The sequence below is a fragment of the Lupinus angustifolius genome, chromosome LG04 (genome assembly GCF_001865875.1).
Source record: "Lupinus angustifolius cultivar Tanjil chromosome LG04, LupAngTanjil_v1.0, whole genome shotgun sequence".
Lineage (NCBI taxonomy): Eukaryota > Viridiplantae > Streptophyta > Magnoliopsida > Fabales > Fabaceae > Lupinus > Lupinus angustifolius.
The window spans coordinates 21846424-21873652 of NC_032012.1; the positions used below are offsets into that span (position 1 = coordinate 21846424).

Here is a 27229-nt window from a genome sequence, read left to right on the forward strand (position 1 = left end):
TTCTGAATGTAGAAATTTAGAAAACATGACGATGTACTATTGTTGGGAACATGTAGTTAAATAAGTAACTCTGTAGCTATGCAGAAAGTTTAAAACCAATAGACTAGTATGTTTCATCCACTCTTACATTAGAGTAACATGGTCACCAACATTTCATCATGCAATCATACTGGGATTAGTTAGAATTGCTGAAAATCCATATTACCCGTTATAGTCCATATCAGTGTATTTATTGATAAAATAGAAAACCAAATATTTTGGGATGATGGATAGCAAACCCACCAAAAAAGACTTCGGATTAATTGACCTTGCAGAACACATGGTTTACAGTGTATAGTACAATAATAAGTAATGACTTCTTGATCTTTCTTGTTGCATGGATAGTGACATCAGTAGAAGTGTCTTAACTAACCATAAGGAGGTATATAGATAAAATGAATCAGGTGGTAAATTATATACATATCAACCATCACCATTGATCATAATATAAGAATGTTCTGCTTAAGTAATCTAAAAACAGTTTCTCAATTTTAAGCTGATCTATTCTTTTACCTGGTCAACTCATACATAAATACAATTTGTGAAAAACCGTGATGCATAATCAAAAATCCAAAGTATACAAAAGCCAGAGATTTATGTTGCCTCGGAGCATCAGTCATTATGATGCACAAAGCAGAAAAGTGTGTTGGAAACTCGAGATTTACGACAGGTATACCCTAGCCAGGACCTTCAAATATGTTCGGAAACCAAAGAAAACGAGCTTAAAATATAAATTGTAATTTTGGAAGAAGCAACAATAGTTACTTTTTTCCTAAAACAGAAATATGGTAAATGATGTTTTACCAACAAAAAATTAAGAGTATAAAATCAATTTCATGTATGATATGAAGTTTGCAATCTGGCATTCAAACACGTAAAGGGCCCATTCCTCTTGAAACAGAAGCAATTAAAAAATGACTATTTTATGAGAATATCATCATGTGCACAAGTTAAAGCCATGATTACAACTAAAGGTAATATTCGAGAATATACAACTGTTGCCAGCACACTATTTTCTGTCGAAGAGTACTCCAATTCCAAACAAAACGCAATAATACATATAATGTACCAGGAACAGACAAGATAATGAATAATGACCGAGAACTATATCTGTAGGTAAATTTAGTCGACAAAAAAGCTTCCAAGGGTAGGGGTAAAAGAAAAACTCCACGATCCTTGTAACAATAATAATAATGGACATAGAGTAGCATTTGGCACTTTGCCAAAAAAACACACTTGACTCACTGACTCCAATCCCTGACATAACAAAGAAACAATCACACTTGAGACAACATAAATTCTACATATTTGACATGACATAAAGAGAACTCAAGTATTCTCTACAGTGGCAAAAAAATTAAGCCACAACCCATCTGTCTCCATAACATGTAGAACCAGGCATTACAAAAACCCAAGCCAGCCAGGCAACTCTCTCTTTACCAGACCGGAACTTGTAAGACCGAAGGAGAATGAAAAGATAACAACATTACACCCAACTGTTGTCCCACAGCACCAGATGACTTTACTGATAGACCATACAAAACTCCTGTATTTTACAAAAAACCAATCTATATCAAAACATTGAAGAAAACATAAACCGCATACAAATTGCCATAAAACTAATTTACTATGTCCACTCAATATTTTCCACAGAAAACATAACTAGGCCAAATATAAGAGAAGAATTACCCCAGTAAAAGATGAATATCACTTCTAATTAAAGTTGAATCCACCAGAAGGCACAGAAGGAGCACCAGTGCTACCAAAGTTGAACCCTGATTGAGCAGCATCCCCAGGAGGCATAGTCTCGTCTTCTTCCTCCAACCAGTATGTCTCAAGAATCTTCACTGACTTTTCATAGATCTCTGTGTTGTCATGACTCTGGAGGTTCTCAATTTTCTCCAATCCCTCGGCATCATCAATCATTTGGGCATACAGGTTAACGTCACCAGTAGTGCCCGTATTTTTATCAGCTTCCCCTACCTTCAGGATGTTCTCAAGGCCTTCCAGGCAAACTGTCACAATCCTAGGATCAGGACAGATGAGGAGATCACACAAGGGCTTGATACACCCTTGACTTACCAGGTACCTGCCAACCAGGAAAACAATTCATGTCTTGAAAAACCAAAAATATTATAACACCGTAATAACCTCCTAAGGAATATTACAAAGATAAGCTTCTCTCCATACTTGATTTGATCATGAGATCCACCAGACGTAGCATTTGAGATAGCCCAAGCAGCCTCTTTCTTGATATCAAACTCAGCATTTTGAAGCAGGTTAACCAAAGGACCAAATATATTAGCCTCAACTACAGCCTGTTTATCATCAGAATTCAACCAGAATAAAAAGAGAACATTATCAAATTTTATTTATTAGAAAATGCACATGTGCAACAAAATAAATAGAGAACTTGTAAATAACTAAATATACCTGAATTTGCTGATTATTCCCAGCTGTGATGTTTGATATGGTCCAACAAGCTTCCTTTTTTATGCTTTTCTTATAATTATTGGTCAACAGATTCAGAAGACAAGGGAGAGCTTGATGGTTGATGATAACCTGTGAAGCAAAGGATCACATTAAAACAAATTTGAAAAACTAAGCATGCATTAGTTAAAATACTGACATGCATAATTTTAAAAATAAAGTGATCTCCACAGAAAGGATGCAGTTGGCATTGGAGTCTAGAATAAATAACAGCAAAATTTATCTAACACTCCAGTGAAAATACATTTTCTTATTCGGCTTCAGTACACACTCTGAAGAATGCTTTGGCATATGACTCTAATCCACTAAGAAAATCCATATTGATGAAGTTTACTAGAGGTCGGGTTAGGACTGATAATGGATGATAAACTAATCATCGTAGATGATGGATGGTGATGATGGGTAACATGGATGACAACAAGGGTGGGTAATAGAGTCTATTCAGGATACTAGAGCCTGGAATGATCATTATGCACACTCCCTAAGGACATATTTCAAGAGAAGGGTCCTTAAAAGTCAAAACTCCGGGAGTAATTTTTCATACCCTTTCCTTGGCTCAACTAAATGCCGGACGGAAATATTCCGTGCTCAGGAATGTAAAATTTAAAACTAACTCCTAAATCAAACGCATCCTAAATGTAGAAAGGCTGTGTGACATACTGTACATAGCAAAAGAAGTAAAGAACAAGAAGAGAAATTCCTGAACTTGATACCTGAGTTTGAATATCATCTCCGGTGACAATATTTCCAACTGTACGAAGAGCAGGAATTAGCACCGAGGGGGATGGGTGCCTGAACATAAGTAGAAAAATGTTTATAATTTGACGGCAAAGTGACACTAAGAAGAGTACATTCTCGCACAGCAATATTTGGGATGTAGAGTACTCACAGCAGAAGCTCAACAAGCCGGGGACAAACACCAGATTCAATTACAGCTTGAATTTTGTCGTTTGTACCATCAGAAAGATATGAAAGTGCCCAACAGGCATCAGTCAAGACCTCTTCATCATTTGAATGAATAAGACGAGCAAGTGCAGGAAGGGCAGGTTTAACCTGTGGAAAAATTAAAATGCATGATATGTGAAACAAACCATTGGAGAGTATTACAACAACAATAAGGAAATGATAAGAAATATTTTTAACTATTCAGTTATATTAAGCAATGTATATTTTTATACCTGGTCAAAAGAAGGCTGTGGCTTGCCCCTGCAGAAGTTTGAAAGTGTCCAGGTAGCATTTCTAAGCATGGAGAGCTTTGCATGTTCATTCAATTGTGCTAATAGAGGAAGCAAAGCCCCATGACCAAGAACAAGATCACGGCATCTTGGAGAATCCCCAGCAACATTTCCTAATGCCCACACAGCCTGTGAGAACCAAAAATACATGAAGTGAAATGTTAAACTTTCAATACACGAAATTATGGTAAATGCAACCACAAGTCTACAAGGTATTGTTATCCTTCTTTTGCTGTCTATTAGATATTGCTAAATATTAAAATAACATCCAGCACAATCATTAAGCCCTGCCCCTCTTTTAGCATGCACAAGCACAAACATAATGAAAAAGAAAATATCATCACAGTCAGGGGTTATTCGTTTAATTACAGAAACACAAAAAACAGCATGATCATTCATCAAAATATCATGCTATGCATATGCTAAGGCAAGTAGAGTATACCTGTTCTCGGACATCATCACTAGGAGAAGCAAGGAGCTTCACAAAAATTGGGACAGACCCATGTTCAATTACCACCTGGGTGTTTTCAGATGTCCCAGAGGCTATATTTGTCAAAGCCCATGCTGCCTCAAACTACAGCATGTAATAAACAATGTTAAGAGCTCAAGGCAATATATCACCAAAAGAAAAAAATACAAACTAAACAAAAAAGGCAGATAGCAAACCTGCAGCTGTGGAAAGTCTTCTCTCATCAGAAATTCAACAAACCGAGAAACTACACCAGTTTGTATAACTTCCTCGATTGGTGGACTACGTTCTGGCGGGAAAAAGAAGAGGAAAAAACAAGTTCATCATATATCCTTTAAAGTATAATATCCAATTGCGAAAACTCAATTTTGTTTGGCCTGTTTTTGCATTCATTCACTTTTCAAGGAAAAATCCAAATTAAAAACAGTAGCTTTCAATTTCTCAAAAAAATCTCAAAGATGATGCTGTTTGTAGGTCTTGCAAAAACAATAGACCAAAATTATTAGCTTTGTAGATTTAGTTTGTGTTTTATAAAATGTTTAGAGTACTTGTCTTCTTTTATCAAGGTTCTTTTTTTTCTGAAAGATAGATGAAAACAAATAAACAGGGCATAAAAAATTATGTATTTGTAGTCGCCCCACTATACTTGTTCCTTACTTTTCATACTACCAAAGTAAGAAATAAGTAAAGAAATGAACTCAAATTCCAGGACTGTGTAAGACAGAGTGACAGACACATAAAAGATAGATAGGAAGCAAACATGAAAGGTGGAGAAATCTCTTCGCCAAACAGGAATTAAACATGCAATGGGGCAACAAACAATGGAGAAAACCAATATCTAACCAATTGAAAGCAACTTCCGAAACTGAGTAGTTGACTCAAGCTGCAGGTTATTGTCTTCAGCCCAAACACCTGCAACCATGGTAGGTAGGTGTTCCAACTGCACCAAATAAAATATTTTCCGACATAGTGAATATTATTATTTTAAAAGATCATTGCCAATTCAACAATCAAGCAAGCTAATATCATAAAATTACTCGTATCAAATTGTTAAACATAAATTGAATATAGAGATGGAATTACAACTAACAACCAATTGAAAACTTTAGAACATCATCAACCATACTTAGTAAAGCAATTCAACAATCACAAATTCACAATACAGGCCAAAGTTTACATAGGTGTAATCTCTCATATCGATTGTATAAATTTAATATACAGTTCAGTCAACCTAACACCATAAAAGTTACTAGTATCGCGTTGTGAAGCATAAATTCCGGATAAGTGAATAATCAATTGAAATAATCCCTCATATCAAATGGTGAATATACATGCATATATATGTGTGTGTGTGAAGTATCAATTTAAAAGATCAATTAGTGAAGCGTCAATTGAATATGTCGATCATTGAAGATAGCGATGATTAGTGAAACATCAATCGAATTATATTAAATTTAATTAAAAGAGTATAGATAATGAGAAATTGAGAATTGACCTTCTTATCCACAACAGTAGAGTTAACAGAAGGAATTTGCTGAGGTGGAAGGCCCTCACGTCTCTTCTTCTGCAAGCTCTCTTCTCTACGGTTCTTACGGATCTCCACCATCGTGTCCTCACGCCTTCTACGACCTTCTTCGGCGTCCACCGCCACCTTGTAACGGTTGCGACGGATATCCGTCCTCGCGTTCCCGGTTGGACGATACGACATCGTTTCGGAATGAAAACGAATCAATCAAAAGAAACGAAAGACGGAGAAAGGGACGGAGAGGAAGCAGTGTATATTGGTGATAGGGTTTCAGATAGAGAGGGAAAGAGAAATGGAAGTGTTTAGGGTTTTCAATGGAAGTTGGAAATGGTGAAATGAAAGGGGAAAGGTTTATATAATCGGGATGGTAAAGGGGGTAGAAGAAGAGTGGACCTTGATTGGCTCAAATTTGCGAAAATGCCACATGTTTATTTTTTAATCATCCATTGGATTAGGTTAACAATGTACAATGCCATTCATGAGATGCGGATACACTCCATGTGTATAATACATTTACAACTTATTTTTAATTATAATTCACTCTTAAAAAAGAAATATAAATAATTAGTAGATAATACATTGATCATATATAAATCTTTATATTATTGTTATATAGCTCTGAATATTATATGAGAAAAATATATACATCATATAAGATATTTTACATTATTAGTGCATCATTTATTAGTCATATTTAATTGTTTTAACTTTAATTATAAATAATTAGCGTGTTGATAGGCACTCTCGTGCCTGTCAACCCGCATTCTTATTTTCTAATGCAGAATATGTATGTTTACATGTATTTATATTTTTTAATATTGAATATACATTTTTAGAAATGAAGTACATTATTTCTATCTGAAAACTAAAAAATAACTAAATTAAAGAGTGTATAAATAACCGTTTCTAAAGTATTATCTCTCTGCAACATTTTGACTGTCTTTTTCCAAAAGTTAATCCAAGCATGTAATAAACCTAATGATTATGATAACTATATAATATGATAATTTGGTAATAATACTAAGCCTCCTCCAAGCAAACATGTTTTAATTATATTTTGAAGTGAATACAACCGCAGGTAAAGTGTAGCATTGAAAATAAATTACCTGCAAAAATCATGGTAACATAATAATATGGATTAAGTACCACAAATATTTGTAATATGACATGTTTACAACATGTATTAAAAATATTTAGATTCATGTATTAAAAATGCAGATGATAGTCAACAATATTGCCAATAAAATCAAACTTGATATCTAAAACATGTAAGATAAGTCCAGATAATGAAAATGTTAACAACTAATAAGTAATCCATTTTTTACCTTAAATAATAACATTATAAATCATACCTTTTATGTTATTTTAAGAAATAAAACTAATTCTGAAATCCAACATTCATTTTTTAGAAGAAGACGTGGGGGACCATAGTATTTTACTATTTCTTAAATAAGAAATTTTTTGCAACTTACCATGCTAAACTCATTTTTTAGAAGAGGATCATGGTGAAAGAGACATTTAGTCGAATACATGAGGGGCATTTTTAGAATCAACCAAATTCACTTAAACAACTGAGAATCAAACACCAATTTAGAATGAGAAATAGTAATATAATTCAAACACGTAATACAATATACCAACAATAGAAACCAGAGATTGAAGCAAAAAAGTAACATAGTGTGAAGTTCAATTTACTACCATATTCTTTAATATCACTGTAGAAATTTGATTGCATACTAAAGTTACATTTTCTTTTCAACTACCTATCATCACTGGTTGAAATGTACAGAACCATTTTGGGAATGATCTGGCCACCACTTTTAGCATGAGTTGAAGGTTGAAATATTAAGCCATATCACAAAGCAATATAGATAATCATATCACAAAACATAGGCAATACATATAACCATCATCAATTGTTGAAATCCATAGCCTATTATTGATAGGTTGGGTAACTGTATAAATTGAGAGAGAATGTTTATGATTCAGATAATGATTTTTTCTAATTGCAGACTAAAAAAGATGATGTTTTGAATGAGTTGAGACAATATGTCGATTAATGTTAAATTATTTGTTCTATGAACCCATACAATACGATAAACAAAGGATTCATGAATGCACACTATAATGTAATTCACTTTGGTATTTCATCGAACAGAATGTAAACAAAGATAGGTGAAGAAGAAAACCATGATAACAATATTTAAGCATGAAACTTAAGAGAAGATGAGCGAGTTATAATCTTAAGTGCATACCTTACATTTCTAAATATCATCCAGATTATGGACGAAACCTTCTGTTGATGTCACATTCTCTGCACACCATCCATATTGTCTATAAATGTAAAATTGCATTATATCCACGTTCTACCTGCAAAATGGAAAATGAGAAATGATAAAGTATCATGAGAAAATAAGAATGTGAAAGGGGGAAGTAGTGAGTAGTCATGTTGGCTTTATAATTTATTATAGAAGAATGTGAAAGGCTAAAGTGTAGTGAATGAGAAACCCATGCCCCCAGCAGGTAGTTAAAAAGTAAAAATGGGAGAGGGGTCGAAGAACTGCTGCAGTTTAGAAAAGTAACCGTGAATTTATAATAAGAGAATAAGAAGTTTATAGAAACATAAAGTTAGAAATTATAAAGGGTAAAATAGACAACAAAAATTACTCCATGGTAGTTATTTTAAGTATTTGCTTTATATATTAGTATAGATACAAATGAGTAGTAATGATTATGAACAAATTTTATATTAATATTATATATGTGTATTACACTTATGTTATTATATAAGTTTAATATTTATGCATTGTAATAATTTATATAATTAGTATATTATTTATCACTTATTTACATTTTTTTTAATATAACTGATGTAGAAACGACCATTGGTGACCCTTGTCTGGTAGAGCATGTTATTATCTTTTTAACACAAGCATAACGATATGGTCTTACCCACAGCAATCATCAATAACTTCATATTTTTATGTCTCCTTCACACACACTTAAATGTAAATGTGATTAAGCCATTATAAATTCTTAAAACAACCTCTTTACATTCTTCAATGATAAAAACTTATTTATCTCAGAGGGGATCTTGTGAAAGTATAATTGCAATCTATTATAGTAAAAATTTGCAAAATGCCAGAAAATTAAACGACGGAAGATTTTAAAGATAGATGTGACTAATAAAAGTATTATTCTGCCACCACCAGGCTATTGGTTTTACATTTTTGGAGAAAATATATATTCATATAATATAAGAATTTTTATATTATCATTATATTATTTATTATTCATATTTAATTATCATAAGTATAAATTATAAAAATAAATTATTGATAATATACTATCATAAAAAAAATATTTAGTATAATGCTTAAACAAATATATTTGGTATAAATAAATTTCCTTTAGCTCCACTGCCATAAAAATCGCCACTCGTTACTTTCCACTTCATTGTTTTATAAGAATGTAACCCGATATTCTTACAATTTTTAATTGGATAATTTTGAGCAGTCTTCAATTTCATGATTTTAAGATAATAAAATAAGAATATATATATATAACAATTCATCTTCTTGATTTTTTTTATAAATCTTTAGAATATTGATATAATGATTTTAATCAACTTAAATCTTGAAATTAATCATAATTGTTGCTTAATAATTATAAGATACATTACTTACATATAAGATTTCGTATATTTATCATCTCCAAACCCTCTTAAATAAGAGTGATGATGGGGTAGGAAATGATTTAGAATTATTTCAGGTGATGGTGGGGTAGGAAATGATTTGTTTATGTTGATAGAATTATCATTCTTTTTTTATGGTCCCGTAGCTATCCAAATCGTTGATTGATATTAATAAATGAGAATTATATAAGGTCTAACCTATGCTTTTGAGTTTAATCCATGAAAAACATTTGGATAGTGTCAGATGAATTGTTTCAGACATAATTTTTATGTTGAACCTGCAATCGACTTTGATCGAGTCAACTTCTATTTGACCGTTAGGGGAAGAAACTTGTAACAAAGCTCTCCATTCATTTAACAATCCATTATCCTTTTATTTTTTTATTGATAAAACTTAAAAATATTGATGGATGAGACGGTGATGCCATTGTGATGAGAATGAGGCGAGGAAAACTTTTTTTTATAAAAAGTATTATTTACCATGACAGCCTTTTTTACTTTTAAATTCAAAGTAAATTACAGTCACACCATGTGAATTTTAGCAATTATAAAAAATATCTCTATTTTTTTTGCACATGAACAAGCCTCATATTTTATATATATACTTAGGGTGACTATCTCCCACAGAAAAATTAAGTAGAATATTTTAAATAAAAAATGAAGATAATTGTAATTAAGTTAATCAACTGTATTGTGAAAACAAATCCAAATAATATATGAGTCAAAATGTTTTTATTATATTTGGTTCGTTAGTATATAGTACGAGAGTGATTTAAACAATATTTTCTAAGAATTATTGATGTATTTTTTAAATAATAAAGATAATAAAGAGACGTTGACTTTTATATTATTTGGATTTGTATCCTAATATAATATATTTGTTTAACTTAAATATATTCATCACCCTTTTTATTTAAAATATTACATTTGTTTCTCATGCATGGGTAATTAGTATAATGTATAAATATAAATATAAGTGGTTTATGTAAGTAAAAAAATAGATAGATGATTTGTTAATTTCATTAAAACTTAGAGAATATCAATATAATTAACTCTTAAATTTTAATAATCATCTTCCTTCTCTAGCCCTCACTTAGTTTTTATCTTTTGTAGAAGGAGGTTCCTACATGTATATTGCTTAGAACTCTTATATGGTAAGATTAGGGAAAATATATTATCAACGAGATATTTTTGGAATTACTTCAGAGATTTATTTATACTACTATATATAAAGATAAAATTTGTCTAAGGAGTATTTATACTATTATATAAATGCAAATTATGTCTACAAGACATTGAGATAAGAGTGGAAATTCACTTACTCCAAATTTATTTCTCATCATATCCATCAATTCTACGAATATCTAATGGTTAGATATACTTTCTAATTTAAAAAACTTATTCTTAAAGTAAGTACATCCATCATATCCAAATAATCGAACAAATATAATTTCATTCAATTTCATTTATGTGTCATCATATATCTTAATTTCATTATAACACTCTAAAAAACAAAAATAAACTTTTAGAACTTTATTCATAATGCATAGTCGAACAGAAAGGAAGAAGACATTATATCTGACAATTTACTTTTTATTTTGTCCAACAAAGTATTTGAATTTTAGTGTTCATTATAATAGGACATTACAACTTTATTATTCAATAACAACACTCTAAAAATATAATTGTTTCTCAATTTCATTATATCAAAGAAAAATCATTACTTGGTTTATTATAACTACTAACTTGTGCAACTATTATTAAAAAATAAGAATGCAATTGACAAACATTTCATGACGATTTTACACATTACATTTTAAATATGATAAATTTATTTCAATGATTATATCATAATTATATCCTTATCCTACAAAGACAATTGCGAGCGATTCAATTATTTGAATATTCAATTTTAAAAAATAAGATTGAACAATTACTCAATTGAATATATTCAACTGCAAGTAAGTATATCTTTTACAATTTACTATATTTGACATTTATAATATATAGACTACACATTAGTAACATTACAAATAATAGGAAAATTAATTGACACACAAAAGAGTGTCTCTCAACACACTACTTATAAAAAAGTAACTTGTCAATTTATGTGAAGAAGATCTGTGCTCCTGACTTTGACACGGTTTTGATGAAGACACCAACATCATCAAAAAGAAGAAAAAGAAAAATACTTATGAAAACAAAGAAGATTAAAGCTTCAAGATAATTAGATTAAGTCTCTGTAGACACTTCTATCCTAAAACTCTTACTTATGCAAAGTAGTAATGCTCAAACTATTTTTAAAGAATAATCACTTTAAAAATGCTTAAAACAATTTTTGAAAAGATGTGTAACATGTTACTTCATTCAAGTAACAAGTTACATGTGAGAAAAAAAAGAATTATCCAACTTAAAACTGTTTAGAATAATCCATTACTGCATTTGAGTAACAGATTACCAGTTTTACAAAAGTTGAGTAACCGATTACCCAAATGGTGTAATCAATTACTCAAATTCAAATTTCAAAATTAAGTGGACAGTATGTTTAGGTAATCGATTACCCAATGTCAATAATCAATTACTGAGGACTGTTGCATGAGATTTCAGATTTCAAAACGAAATGTTTCACTCCAAACAACTCCTACACTTTCAGAAATGCACTTTGGGTGTTTGGAAAACCTATATAAAGACTCTAACTCTCACAACACATCAACACACAACTCATATACAACTCTCATAAATTCTCTCACTGTTTTCTGCACTTTTGCACTAAGTTTTTAAACTTTCAAAAGAGAATTTATTCTGAGTAATTGCTTCAAAAGTTTTCACAAATATATTGAGCATTATTACTAAGCATATAAAGAAAGTTGATTGAATTGCAAGTGATATAATATTTCATACTTGTAAAGGCAATCCATGTAATTCTTCATTTATTGCAAACAATCTTTCTTTCACATGGTGTGAATAGAAAGAGGATAGAGTGACTTGGAAAAGTGTTTTCCAAGGGTATAAGTATTAGTGTGTATTAGTGAGTGTGTAAGGCACATAGAGTTGGTTGAATTGCAAGTGATATAATATTTCATATTTGTAAAGGCAATCCAAAGTTATTGTTGTAATTCTTCATTTATTGCAAACAATCTTTCTTTCACATGGTGTGAATAGAAAGGGGATAGAGTGAGTTGGAAAAGTGTTTTCCAAGGGTATAAGTATTAGTGAGTGTGTAAGGCACATAGAGATCTTGGGGGTGAGATATTGTAATTACAACTCATAATATTGAGTAGAAAATCTCTTGTGCTGCAAGAGTACTGGACGTAGCATTCGGTGGACAAGAAGGTGAATCAGTATAAAATATTTGTGTCCTCTCCTTTCCCTTTCCTCTTTAATTTATACTTGTTTATTTTCTGCAATATTATCCGCTGCACATTAACTCTTACATTTTGCAGAAAAAGTTCCGATAATTTTAAGTCAACTAATTTACTCCCCTCTTAGTTGCAATCTTGTTATTACAATTTAGACCTATTCCATGTTGCTTGTGTGTGAATAGGTGTTAATGTAGCTTGATTCCTACTTAAAAACATATAGAGAACATGAGAGTGTGATTTATTTTCTCAAATGATTGAATAATGAATATGAGAGTGTTATATCTCACATCTAGTGAGTGAATCCTTTATCCACTCTTAATAAAGTATTTTCATTGTTGGTTCACCAAGAAAGATATTTAAATTATAGTGTTCTTGAATCCAAAGTTTTATAGACTATTAGCTATGGGTTTGTTGGTTGTTACTCAACACTTTGTGTCTAATTTCTTTTCTGCTGCATTCAATCGGTTTGTAAATCCAGAAAAATTATCTAAGAGCATTTTTAGTCACAACCCATTTTATGTCTTTAAGGTGTTATAACTTATTTTATAATTATTCATATTTCCTAGTAAATTAAACAACTTTTATATTTTTACTCTAATGATGTAACTTACATTTTGTCCTTAAATGAACTATCATTTGTCTACTTTTTACAACGCTCTCACTCACTCAAGTGAGCGTTATTAAATGGTTGAAATTACATATTTAATGGCGCTCGCTTGAATGAGCGAACGCTGTTAAATGTCAACTTTTCATTTTTAACAACTGTCTATGTAAATGAACATTGTTAAATGATTATTTTATACTTTTATCAGCGTTCACTCAAACAAACACTGTTAAATGTCTACTTTTAATTGTACTTGCTCAAACTCAAACGATGACAATTAAATCTTAAAAGTATACTTGTTAAATGTATATTTTCTACTTTTAACCGCACTCGCTAAAACGATTGCTCTTAAATGTCACTTTATCTAGATATGGATAAAATATAGTTGTTGCACTTTCTTCATCTTTTCATTATTGATTAATATATTTCCCCCTTTCTCTCTCTTCATTTTTTTTATTATTCTAAGGGTTTTGGAAATAAGAATTGTGCTATAATTAGAGAATGATTCTCTATTTACTACCAATAACTTCTTACTTCTAGCAATACTAAAATTTAGGATATACATCTATTGTCCCACACTTTATATTACTTTATGTCCTATAAGTATGTGATTGGTCAAAAAAAAGATATTTAAGTTAAAATTTAATTATTATACTGTTTGTGAACATGTCATCTCCTTTGGTTTCGCTTCAATGAGTTGGACTACTTCTTTTTTCCCAGTTTATTTATAGTTATTTTTCAAGCTCAAAATTTCTATTAATGGAAAAGTTACGGTTGTGTGGGTTACATCATGTCAATGACATGTTGAATGGATATACATAATATATATTAGCATAGTATTTCCTACTCGATAGGTTGGGGGTATGATTAGATGACAAATTCAGGATTTTTTCCAACTCATTGAATCTTTAAATCGACTTTAGGATGAAATTTATCTCTTCCTAATTTAGATCAATGTAAATTGAAAAAAGAATAACCTTTGAAATGATAGTTCAAAATTTAAATAGAACAAATACTACAATTTTAGTTAAAACTTAAAAACATAGTTAAAAAATATGGTGTTATATTTTTTTTTGTTAGTTTAGAAATATTTTTATAGAAAATAATTAAATATGATATATGTCTAATTTTATTTTCCATCTAATGATATACTTAATTCTCTTATATTTAATTAGTTCATCAAAATTTCGAGGACAAGTAGGAAGTAACTTAGAAAAAACTTCGAAACAAACTTTCAATTATTCCCCCCACTCTAGCTGGGCCAATTATTCTGCCAAACACCCCCTAACGGGTCTCGCACTTATACTAATAGCCTGAAGCAAAACGGCATATTTGAATTGAGAGCAGAAAATAATAGAAAATAGCGCGGGAGAGCATAGAAGAGGTGAAAGTTGAAATCAATGGGTAGCACTAGCAGGAACAGGAACAGGAATAAGAAGGAACAAGATGAAAACATGGAATTAGAAAAAGCTCGATTACTCAGTTTAGCCATTGATTTCGGTTTCGATCATAACTCAGCCGTCAAATGTTTGGACCGTCTTATCGATCTCTACGGTAACCTCTTCCATTTCTAAACCCTTATCGCTTTTCTTTTCTTTTTTTGTTTCTTCAATTTGATTTGATATTTATTAATTAAGAAATATATGTCTATGATTTTGTTTCAGGTGATGATGGCCGAGATTTTATCACGGTGGAGCACTGCGGTGATGATTTTCTCACGGCTTTGGCGGAATCGATGGAAGCTATGGAGGAATGGGATGATGTGGAGGAGATGGAATCACAAGCTTGTGGAACTTTAACTGATATACTTGATCATTCTAGTGTTGCTAAATGTGGTGATGATGGACAGGATAATCATGATGCTGATGATGCTTCAATACCTTGCATTAATATCATTGACGATTCACCTCGATCTCCGAAACGCCAGAAGAAAGTAGTGGAGTTGGATTCGAGTGATGACGATGATATGGACTGCAATGTTTCTATGGTAAGTTATCAAATAAGAAGTATGTTGATTTTATCTTCATTTAACACTTTCAATTGTTTTATTGCCACTAAAGTATTTTGTTGTTATACATGATCCTGAATTTATTGAATTGTATCTCAATTCTCATTGCCGTTACAGTATTCAATCAGAAGCTTTATGAGTGGAAACATGAAGTTTTTCATTAGTCAATTTGAACTTGTCCTTATGTCCTCATATTGCACTGCCAATTAACTTTCTTACATTTCAGATTATTTTCTTTAGTCCTGCCTGTGATATCAGTCTTAGTTATTGGAATTCAATTAAATTAACAAATAGGAAATATAAATTGCTGAAACTCAATATGGTACTATATAAATTTCGCGAGGAAAGTTTTTCTGGTAATTTGGGGCCTTGAGTTGTTTTCAAAACATTTACATTGTATTTTTACCTACCTTTCTGCATAGATAATCAATTTAAAATGTTACATGGCTCTAAATATGGTTATCTTTTGGATGGCTATAATAAAAATGCCCATGACTGTTCTTAGTTCCATTATATTTTCTGTTAAACTCTTTTTATCAGTTTGATTTTGTGGTATTATGAGACTAAGATTTTGATGGGAAATTATACTGGAATACGTAAATTATGTTATAGGATTGTAGAAGTGGCATCACACAAGGCTCAGCTTCATCAACTTCCAAAAAATTACCCCCCTCCTCAACATCAAAGGATAAAAGTGGCACTCTCACTTACGACGAATTGCAAGCTCTAGATGATATTGAATTGGCAAATGTTGTTATATTTGGTAATAGGACATTACGACCATTGCAGCATGAAGCATGTAAAGTAGCTTTGGCCAAGAAAGATTCTTTTATTCTTATGCCTACTGGGGGTGGCAAATCACTTTGCTACCAGGTCCTTTCTTTCTCATAACCCCATTTTTAGTTTCTTGCACTTTCTCTTTGGTGTCGGAACTCTCCTAACCACTTAATATGAATGATCTTTTTATTGTTTTGAAGTAACTTTTTGCCTCGAAAGTGCTACAGATCTAGAATTTACCAATTGGCCTTGTTTAATTATTGCCTCCATTTCATTATGTGTTGCTAGTTTCAAGCAGTTTTTTGTTTGTGGATAAATTAGTTCGAAGCTGTTCTTTATACCCAGACTACTTTAATTGATGGAATTATTTTTCATCTTATAATTTATGTGCTTTTGAACTTTTTTTATTTTGTACTTACAGCTTCCAGCAACTCTTCAACCAGGTGTTACAGTAGTTGTATCTCCCTTACTTTCACTCATTCAGGACCAGATAATCACACTAAACCTCAAATTTGGAATACCTGCTACTTTTTTAAATTCTCAACAAACATCTTCCCAAGCTGCAGCTGTCCTTCAAGAGCTAAGGTGGGATTAACTTCTTTGTCAAATCTAATCTATCATGTCCTTTTTTATAATTGGTCCATGAAAGTAGCGGATGTGTATCGTTATAAAAAATCAGATTATCAATTGCTCTAGTGTTTAAAATATTCTTACATCAGTTTTATTGTATCCAGAAAAGACAAACCCTCATGCAAGCTCTTGTATGTGACACCTGAGAGAATTGCTGGCAACCAATCATTTCTTGAGATTCTAAAATGTATGCATCGGAAGGTAAAGTATCTTCATCCGACTTCATTTTCTTAAACCAGTCTTGCAGAGCGTTAGTTATGAAATCTGATGTGCAAATATGGTTTGGTGCTCCCTCTAAAATCACAGGGACAGCTAGCAAGTTTCATTGTTGATGAGGCACACTGTGTTAGGTATGCCCTGTTCTTTTTGTCTACAATTTTAGTTTTTTTAATCAGTAATGGCAATTGTAGGAAATTTTAGAGGCATACCTTTGCTATTGATCATACCTTCTTGGAGCAGTGCAGCCCCTTGTCTATCTCATATATGACTGACTGATGGCACAATATGAACAAAACCCAAGTTTTAACTACTAATGGAGTGCCATTGTTCACTAAATGCCATCTTGAATTAAGTTCTCTTTTGTCCATTAAGAAGGCAGATCATGTGAAAATGATAGGTTGTTTATGGTAATACACTTCGGATATGTTGAGAACACAAAATCAAAGGAAAAACAGATGAGCCAACTTAAGTTCACAACCTTCAAAGTAACTGGACATGATCTAACAACAAAAAAGAAAATTGTGTAAATTGAGTTAGCAAATGGTAGTGATAAGGATTAATTTCTTATTCTGACGCATGACCTTTTTGATGTAATTGGTATGTTACTACGTGGGCCAGAAATCTAGATTAATATCTGGTTTAGTTTGTATGGGTTGATGCAGTTATTGACTACTGTAAGATGTTAAAGTTATTTACCCACAACAACCAAGTCTTAGTCTCACTAGATGGGGTCGAATATATGGATCCATCGATGCCATAGTGCTCTATCAAAGCGTTGATCTCTAAATTTTCCTAACATATTATTGCCTATGATTTTTCTTGGTTTTCCTCTGTCTTTAGAATGTAGGCATTCAAATCTTAATTGCTCGGATGTAGGTAATCCAAACTCCTTTCTTCGTGAGAGCTTTTCACAATATTTCTTGTTAGAATAATGAATTTGTGACTGTTAGGTGTTTTGAGTTTGTTATTTTTCTGTTAGAGTTTTCTGTTTTCCATTCTTTAGTGAGCTGGCAGTTTTTTGTTTAACTGCACAGTCTCTATATAAGTAACTAAGTGTTACTTTGTAAAGCAAGTTTTCATAAATACAAAATCCTGAAATAAAGATCTTCCTCTTTCTCCTTCATGTTCTCTCTTTCTCTCTTCCTTGTTTTTCTGTTTCTTACATGGTATCACGCCATGGCTGCCACAACTACCAACATTGGGACTGTTCCTTCCTCTCCTTCCGCTGCGTCACCTTTGCAAGCAGTTTCTTCACCACTTGTTCTTCCTCTTCCTTCGATGAAGCTAACAGAGAAGAACTACCTCGTGTGGAGGCATTTTATGCTTGCAACCCTAACATCAAATCGTGCGAAACGATTTGTGTTAGGCACAGAAATTCCACACCGTTTTCTCTCTGATGATGATCGATTGATTAATCGCATGAATCCAGCGTATCTACGCTGGGAAGAACTTGATCAATCCATCTTCTCTTGGATTCTGAATTCTCTTTCTGAGAGCTTACAACCACGAGTTGTTGGTTGTATTCATTCCTGTCAGCTTTGGGAAGAACTGGATTCGTTTTGCAACTCTAAAACAAAGGCACGAAGTCGACAGTTACGATCTCAACTTCGTTCTATTTCGCAAGGTTCCAGTTCTATCTCAGAGTATTTTATTAAGATCAAGAGTCTTGTTGATGCGTTGATTTTCATTGGAACTCCTATTTCCAATTCTGAACATATTGATTATATCCTTGATGGTCTTAATGAAAAGTATCAACCGGTTATCACATCTGTTGAAAGTCAAATGGATCTTCCAACCATTCATAACCTAGAATCCTTTCTTCTAACGTTTGAAGCACGACTTGAGAAAGGGAAGCACAAAGCTCTTTCAGATGCTCTGTCGGTGAACATTGCTTCAGATTCACCTCACAAAAACACACATGTGACATTGAATCAGAAATATCAATCAGCTCCTTCACATTTCTATCCTTCACGATTTGATTCACAAAGTCCCTCTCAATACCCTGTTTTTGGTGTTTCTAACAATCATCGTGGTGGTTATGGACACAACCGTGGACGGCGAGGAGGTTATCGTTACCGTGGTGGTAGAACTCGGGGTCGTTCCTCTATCTTTTGTGTGTATTGCAACCGTCATGGACATGACGTCACTTCCTGCTACTATGCGCCTCTCAATTTTGGAGGATCTCTATCCTACGCTGGAACACCTGGACACCACGTGGACAAAATGAACAATTTTACTCCACGTTAGCAATTCTTGCCTTCTGGAAACTCCTTTTCACCTAATTTTGGGCCTTCAAAATTTCCAGCCCATTACTATCCAGAATACCCTAGTGATTTTCTGCATGGTCACACTGGATCCTACCCTTCTAATTTTGGAGACTCTCTTCTTGGGCCAGGCCCATCTCCTGATCCCAGATATATGCATCAATCTTATGCAATGACTGCACAAGGAGATTCTCGTGCACATCCTCCTCCTCCCTCATCCAGAGACAATAAAAGAGTGGCTTGGTACCCTGACTCTGGAGCAACAAATCATCTGACTGCAGATGCTTCTCTTGTGCATGAACCAGTTGAAACCTTTGGTCACGATCACATCTATATGGGTAATGGCAAGGGTATACCTATTCAATCTGTTGGCAATTCCTTTTTCACTTCTTCTCTTAATCCGTTTGCTTCTTTTTCATTAAACAAACTTCTATATGTTCCAGCTATCACTAAAAATCTCATTAGTGTGTCTCAGTTTGCTAAAGATAATTTTTGCTATTTTGAATTTCATCCTTATGATTGCTTTGTGAAATCACAGGATACTAATGAAATTCTTCTTCATGGATCTCTAACCAAGGAAGGACTCTATGCCTTTCAAGGTCTTCTCCCTACGTCTCAGAGTTGCTGTGTTCCTCACATTACTAGTAAAAGTCATTGTAATGTCTCTAGTACAAGTCCTTGTAATAATTCTAGTTTCAGTACTTGTATTTCCTCTCGTACACCTTCTATTTTTTCTCTATGGCACTCTAGGCTTGGTCACCCTCATGAGGCTGTTGTAAAGAATGTTTTACAATTGTGTAAGATACCTCATATCAATAAAACAGTGTTTGATTTCTGTTCTTCATGTTGCACTGGGAAAGCTCATAGACTTCATGCTCCCAATTCTCTCACAGTCTACAATACTCCTTTTGATCTTGTTTATGTTGATTTGTGGGGTCCTGCTCCTGTTCACTCTGCTACAGGATTCAGGTACTATCTTTCCATTGTTGATGCTTGTAGTAAACATACTTGGATATTTCTATTAAAACAAAAATCCGAAACTTTGTCCCTATTTCAATATTTTTTAAAATTTGTCCACACACAATTCAATCATTCTGTTCAAGCAGTTCAGAGTGATTATGGTGGTGAATTTAGACCACTCACTGTTTTTCTAAAATCCCTAGGGATTGTGCATAGGATTTCTTGTCCTCACACTCATCACCAACAAGGAACTGTGGAAAGAAAGCATAGGCATATAGTTGAGACTGGACTGACTTTGTTAAATCATGCTCATCTACCCATGATTTATTGGGATCATGCTTTTATCACTGCAGTTTACTTAATCAACAGACTTCCATCTCTGTCCCTAAAATCTCAGTCTCCCTTTCAAGTCTTATTTGGTAAAACTCCTGATTACAACACACTAAAAGTTTTCGGGTGTGCTTGTTTTCCTCTATTAAGACCTTTCAACAAACACAAGCTAAATCCCAGAAGCTCTGAATGCATCTTTCTTGGTTACTCATTGAGTCACAAAGGGTACAAGTGTCTTTCTCATGAGGGCAAAATATACATTTCTAAGGATGTGATTTTCAATGAATATCATTTTCCTTACAAATCATTTGTTTCTCAAGTTTCTCCTAGTTCTGTGTCTTCTAATTCTCCTTCTCAACCTATGGTTTTTCATCCTATATCACCGCAATCTTCGCCGTTGTCCTCTACTGTGCATTCTGACAGTCATCTCATCCCTAATTCAATTTGGTCGTCTCCTCATCCCACATCTAGTTTACCTATTGACACTTTCCATAGTCCATCTCACACTCCCTTATCTCAGTCTTCTATTCCTACTTCCTTGTCTCCAACTTCTTCACCCTCTGAATACATACCATCCCCTGCTTCAACCATTTCTCCTCATTCATCTCCTCTGCCTACATCTCATCCAATGCAAACTCGATCAAAGTCTGGAATACACAACAATCCTGTTCCACGGGTGCAACTGACTCAACTTGAGCCTTCTAGTGCTAAGACTGCTTTGGCCAATCCTGTTTGGCTTCAAGCCATGAAAACTGAATATGATGCTCTCATGGCGCTTGGAACGTGGACTTTAATGCCCTTACCTCCACATAAATGTGCTATTGGTTGCAAATGGGTTTTTCGTGGAAAGGAAAATCCAGATGGATCGGTTAATAAATACAAAGCACGACTTGTTGCCAAATGGTTTCATCAAAAGCATGGAGTTGACTATAATGAAACATTCTCTCCTGTCATTAAGCCTGTCACCATAAGGATTTTGCTTACTCTTGCAGTTACTCATCATTGGTTAATTGAACAACTTGATATCAATAATGCCTTTCTCAATGGCATCCTTGAAGAAGAAGTTTACATGACACAACCAATTGGTTTTCAGCATGAAGATAAGACACTGGTGTGCAAACTCAATAAGGCAATCTATGGATTAAAACAGGCACCTAGGCAGTGGTTTGAAAGATTGAAAGGCTCTCTAATCAAACTTGGTTTTCGAATTAGTAAGTGTGACAATTCCCTGTTTATTCACTCGTCTCTCAATCACCAAATCTATATTCTTGTGTATGTGGATGACATTATTGTCACAGGATCCTCCTCCTCTTTGGTCAAACAAGTCATTAAGGACCTTAGCAATACCTTTGCTTTGAAACAACTTGGACAATTGGATTATTTCTTGGGCATTGAAGTCAAGCATAAGCAAGATGGTTCTCTCTTTCTTTCTCAATCAAAATACATACGAGATCTTCTTGATAGAGCTAACCTTGCCACTGCCAAGGCTAATGTGACTCCTATGGCCAGCAATTGCAAGCTCACTAAACATGGCTCAGATATCTTTGATGATCCAACCTTTTACAGGTCCATTGTAGGGGCTCTGCAATATGCCACCATCACTAGACCAGACATTACTTATTCTGTTAATAAAGTTTGCCAATTTTTGGCTAAACCATTGAACACTCACTGGATTGCAGTAAAGCGCATCCTTAGATATCTTCAAGGAACAAAATCTTTGGGCTTATCTCTTACTTCTGCCAATCTTAAGACTGGTCTTTCTTTAACTGCTTACTGTGATGCTGACTGGGCCTTTGACATGGATGATAGAAAGTCCACCTCTGGGGCTTGTCTCTACCTTGGCCCAAATCTTGTTACCTGGTGGTCTAAGAAGCAACAAACTATATCAAGATCAAGTACTGAAGCAGAATACAGAAGTCTAGCTCTTGCCACTCAAGAACTGATGTGGATTGAGTCATTGCTGAAGGAACTTCATGTTTCCTACAGTACTCCTACTCTCTACTGTGACAACTTGAGTACTATAGCAATGTCTCATAATCCTGTGCTACACATCGGACAAAGCACATTGAGCTAGACCTTTACTTTGTTCGATATAAAATCCAGAACAAGACTCTCAATGTCCAGCATGTTCCTTCAGAATTTCAAACAGCTGACATTCTCACCAAACCTCTGCCTAACAATCAATTCATGATCTTGAGGAATCAACTGAAAATTCTTGACATCAACTCAGATCGCTGACAAAGTCGCAAATTAGTTTTTCCCACCCTTCGTTTCAGGAGGAAATGTTAGAATAATGAATCTGTGACTGTTAGGTGTTTTGAGTTTGTTATTTTTCTGTTAGAGTTTTCTGTTTTCCATTCTTTAGTGAGCTGACAGTTTTTTGTTTAACTGCACAGTCTCTATATAAGTAACTAAGTGTTACTCTGTAAAGCAAGTTTTCATAAATACAAAATCCTGAAATAAAGATCTTCCTCTTTCTCCTTCGTGTTCTCTCTTTCTCTCTTCCTTGTTTTTCTGTTTCTTACATTTCTTTAGGTACCTTATCATATGTCTTCTCCAAATCAATGAAAACTATGTGTAAGTCTCTTTATATCTTTTCATCAATTTTCGTAGCAAGTATATAGCTTCCATGATCGACCTCCTCGACATAAAACCAAATTGGTTTTAAGTAATACGTGTCTCTTGTCTCAACCCCTGCTCAAATATCCTCTCCCATAGCTACATAATATGATGGTTCATATGCTTAACCCCCTATAGTTTGCTCAATTTTGTATATCTCTTGTCCTTATAAATAAGGATTAAAATGTTTCTCCTCCACTTATATAACATCTTACTAGACCTCATAATATCATTAAACAACTTTGTGAGACAACTAATGTCCCGCTATCCTAGAACCTTCAGGCCTCAATAAGTATATTATATGGTCCAATTGCTTTGCCATTCTCCATCCCTTTCAAAGCTTCATTCACCTCCAACTCCCGAGTTCTATGATAAAAGGTATTATTTTGAACCTCACTCTAGTGTTTAGCCTATCATAATGAAAAGAACCATGACTGTTATTGAAAAAAAAAATTGTGAACATAGTTCTTCAATATTTCTTTAATATTTTTTGTCCGTCACAAAGGCTTTTTGATCTCTATCTTTAATGCATTTCTCTTGTCTTACTTTCCCTACCCTTTGCAAGTCTATAGACAGTTTTTTCTCCTCTCTTGCTACTTAAAGATTTGTATAACTCACCATACACTCTATCTCTTGCTTCACTCAATGTTTTCTTGGTGCTAAGTTGTTTACCCAAATATGACATATTTTCACCGACTTTCAGTACCAGAACCATAGACTGGTGTGATGAAAATGCTACTACTAAGATATGGGAACCGTAGTTTAACTGCCTGAGTAGTAACAGCATGCTTCAATGTTGCGGGCTATGGAGGTTGTTAAAGCTATGTATTTTTTGTTACGTACACGTCACAATAAAAATCACAGCTTTAACAACATCCAGTCCCACAGTGCATCTTGCACACAGTGACACAACAAGAGCTTTATAGTACTTACGTAACCCGTCACCCTTTTTTTATCACCGCATCATCAGAGATATCTATTATTCACTGCTTTAATAATCAAAATTTTGCTTTCAGCCAATGGGGACATGATTTCCGGCCCGACTACCGGGAATTAGGATCTCTTAAGCGAATATTCCCAGACGTACCTGTCATGGCATTGACTGCTACTGCAACCCACTCAGTTCGTGAGGTAATATCAGATTGCTATGATGGACAGTGAGTCATTTATCCCCAAACTACTCTTTTTTGCCTTTAAAATTGGATTCTGTTTCAGGACATCTTAAATGCTTTAAGAATCCCACGTGCACTTGTCCTTGAGAGAAGCTTTGACAGGCCAAATTTGAAGTATGAAGTGATTGTGAAGACAAAGGAGGCACTGAAGCAGCTGGGACAGCTACTAATGGCTCGTTTCAGGAATGAGTGTGGAATTGTATACTGCCTTTCAAAAAGTGAATGTGTTGAGGTCTCAAAATTTTTGAATGAGAAATGTAAGATTAAGACTGTGTACTACCATGCTGGGTTGGCTGCCCGCCAGAGAGTTGCTGTTCAAAAGAAATGGCACGAAGGAGAGGTCCATATTGTATGTGCAACTATTGCATTTGGAATGGGGATAGACAAACCTGATGTTGTAAGTTGAGATAAAAAAAATTTAAAAATTATTATGATGTTGCTGTTCTCATTTACAATTTTATGATTAACTTAGTTTAGGAATCCCACACCTTATATAAGAAATTATGCTCATCCCAGTCACTCTAAGTAACTCTGATAGATTGGTAGTTGATATTTCCTATCTGTTTTATAAAGTGAACAGTCTATTGTTGATATGTTATGTACTTACTGATCAGACTGATGGTGCTACAAAATTTAGCGAGATCAACCTCCAAATATAGCATCGCATTTTTCTAACACTGCATTTATCAGAATCCTCCATCTGTTAACTTTTCTTACGAAGTCTTCCCCAAGCCTTGTATTCATGTTTGACGTAACTAAATTTTAAAAAGAAATGCACAATTCCTCAAATTCCTAGATATCATCTCATCCAACCTTCCTAAGCACAAGTTGAAAGTATAAACCCAAAATCTATTGACATTATAGATAGAACCTGCTCAATAATCCTATAGCAACATAAGTGCAGCATTGGAATGGTTGGCTAGGGCAATTATAGCCACATGTAATTGTGTAAATGCTGTATAATTTTTATTGAGTAATTTTCTTGGGTATATTAAGTCATTTTCAGTATCCTTCTTGTTGTCATTTTTTCAGCGCTTTGTAATCCACAATACAATGTCAAAATCAATCGAAAGCTATTATCAAGAATCAGGAAGGGCTGGAAGAGATAACCTTCCTGCAGTCTGCATTGCACTCTACCAGAAGAAGGATTTCAGTAGAGTTGTGTGCATGATAAGAAATGGCCAAGGATATAAAAAGGAAAGGTTTAAGAGAGCAATGGATCAAGCCAAAAAGATGCAACAGTATTGTGAACTAAAGGTAAACAAGCTCCCTTATTCCCTTTCCCCCCTCTTATTTTGAATACACCCTTGAAAATGTGGTTAAAAAATTAATGAGTTTTCCACATAAAAGTTCATCCATAAATTTTTCACCCATGTTTTGAAGGGTTTATCTACAATATGTTATATTTTGTCTTTGATTGAATGTGTAGGTTGAATGCCGGAGACAAACTTTACTCCAACATTTTGGAGAATCTTTTGACAGAAAAGCCTGCAAGTATGGATCTAACCCCTGTGATAATTGTCTCAAGATTGCATTGTGATTTCTGAACTGATGCACGTTCAATTTGAAGTCTGATTTGCTAACCAACTCTCTGGAGCTGTACCTTGTACGTTTTTCCTTATATTTATTATTGTTTAGTAAAATCAAATCTTCTTCAAGGTCATATTTTTCAGATCTACTTTTAAGTTCTAATGGACTACAAGTGTTCCAAGGCAGTATAAAAAATTAGTTAATAGTTGATCGAAGTTACTGTACCAAAACTAAATACACCACAACATTCTTAAGGTCACTTAATTAAACATAAGAAAGTTAATGACGTCCAGCATGAGGGAAACTGAATGCAAGAGAATTGGTTTTATTAATTCCTTTTTGTGTGATGAAACTGCTGAACTGGTCACATAGCTCCTCCCATAGCTGCAACTCTCCATAATTTAAGCTTCAAATTTTGGCAGAAATTGAAATATTTTCTTAGTTAATATGAAATGCAATTAGGACCATGTTATGTTGGTAAAGAGATGCTGTTTTTCATTAACTCAATGCGTCAAAAAGCAAGATTCCTATTAATGCAGTTCATTGATGTCAATTCGGTGCAACTTATGACCTCAGGAACTCACCGTACAATATAATGGGGCCAATTCTGAATTTGATAGAGAACTTGGAGGCATTGAATTCATTTGAAGTCCATTTCGTTCTCTTGAACAAATGGGTGCATTTATATCTTTAGTGAAGAGCCGTTGAGGCAAACACATGGGTGAATACAGAGAGCAAAATTAAAACCTTAATATATGCCACTCTCGGTAAAAAAAAAAGTTTAATGGGTGAATACTTTGTTGTTAGGTTATTGGATTATTATATTAACCCTGCCATGTACAAATATAATATTAAAAAAATACACGTGGTATTAAAAAATAAAACCTATGATATTCTTAAATAATTTTTGTTTTAATTTCTAAAGATAACTTGATTGTTTTGATTATTAAATTTTAAAAATTTATGGTTCTAATTTCTTATATATTTTTTTTTTGACCAATTTGAATATTAAGCCAAATAGAAGAATAAATTTAGTGTGACGTTTTATTTGATGAATAATAAAGGGCAAGTTAAAGTATTCACCAACTTGATGGTTTATAGGAGTTTTGAAATTTTTGGATATGAATTTCTCATATAAATTGGTTATTTTAACAAAAATGAATTAAAGAATCATTTATTTGAGGACAAAAATACTAGTGATTAGTTTTCAATCTAAAAATGAGACTCATAAAAATGTTAAAATAAACCCCTCACAGCATGAGTCATGTGCAAAAATAAAGAATTTTATAATCTCTGAACACA

The 27229-nt window shown here is 33.4% G+C and overlaps 2 protein-coding genes across 4 annotated transcripts; one reads left to right on the top strand and one right to left on the bottom strand.

Moving 5' to 3' along the window:
• On the bottom strand, window positions 1028-6102 carry LOC109346215 (importin subunit alpha-2-like). 2 transcript variants are annotated; one of them, XM_019585645.1, is made up of 11 exons: window positions 5729-6102; window positions 5077-5173; window positions 4431-4522; window positions 4207-4338; window positions 3708-3893; window positions 3419-3582; window positions 3243-3321; window positions 2473-2601; window positions 2230-2357; window positions 1751-2128; window positions 1028-1585 (listed from the first exon to the last, which is right to left on the bottom strand). In XM_019585645.1, exons 1-10 carry the CDS (start codon window positions 5939-5941, stop codon window positions 1753-1755), a joined length of 1596 nt encoding a protein of 531 aa, XP_019441190.1. In that variant the 5' UTR covers window positions 5942-6102; the 3' UTR covers window positions 1028-1585; window positions 1751-1752. The 2 variants fall into 2 exon arrangements, with proteins under 2 accessions (XP_019441190.1, XP_019441189.1); XM_019585644.1 differs by having other exon boundaries at window positions 1729-2128.
• On the top strand, window positions 14645-26609 carry LOC109346216 (ATP-dependent DNA helicase Q-like 1). Of its 2 annotated transcripts, XR_002107493.1 has the most exons (11): window positions 14645-14972; window positions 15083-15405; window positions 16039-16299; window positions 16625-16788; window positions 16938-17034; window positions 17140-17183; window positions 24242-24356; window positions 24441-24794; window positions 25430-25654; window positions 25827-26003; window positions 26504-26609. XR_002107493.1 is itself a non-coding variant. In XM_019585647.1 (10 exons), exons 1-10 carry the CDS (start codon window positions 14819-14821, stop codon window positions 25935-25937), a joined length of 1848 nt encoding a protein of 615 aa, XP_019441192.1. In that variant the 5' UTR covers window positions 14645-14818; the 3' UTR covers window positions 25938-26259. The 2 variants fall into 2 exon arrangements, 1 of the variants encoding a protein (XP_019441192.1); XM_019585647.1 differs by lacking the exon at window positions 26504-26609 and having other exon boundaries at window positions 25827-26259.

Excerpts from the sequence above, each read along its gene's own strand:
- LOC109346215 (XM_019585645.1), bottom strand. The coding sequence starts at position 5,941 with ATGTCGTATCGTCCAACCGGGAACGCGAGGACGGATATCCGTCGCAAC. Across the intron at positions 5,174-5,728 it reads CTACTGTTGTGGATAAGAAG|TTGGAACACCTACCTACCAT; the intron begins GTCAATTCTCAA and ends TATTTGGTGCAG. Across the intron at positions 3,583-3,707 it reads CACAGCCTTCTTTTGACCAG|GTTAAACCTGCCCTTCCTGC; the intron begins GTATAAAAATAT and ends ATTTTTCCACAG.
- LOC109346216 (XM_019585647.1), top strand. The coding sequence starts at position 14,819 with ATGGGTAGCACTAGCAGGAACAGGAACAGGAATAAGAAGGAACAAGAT. Across the intron at positions 14,973-15,082 it reads CCGTCTTATCGATCTCTACG|GTGATGATGGCCGAGATTTT; the intron begins GTAACCTCTTCC and ends ATTTTGTTTCAG. Across the intron at positions 15,406-16,038 it reads TGGACTGCAATGTTTCTATG|GATTGTAGAAGTGGCATCAC; the intron begins GTAAGTTATCAA and ends ATTATGTTATAG.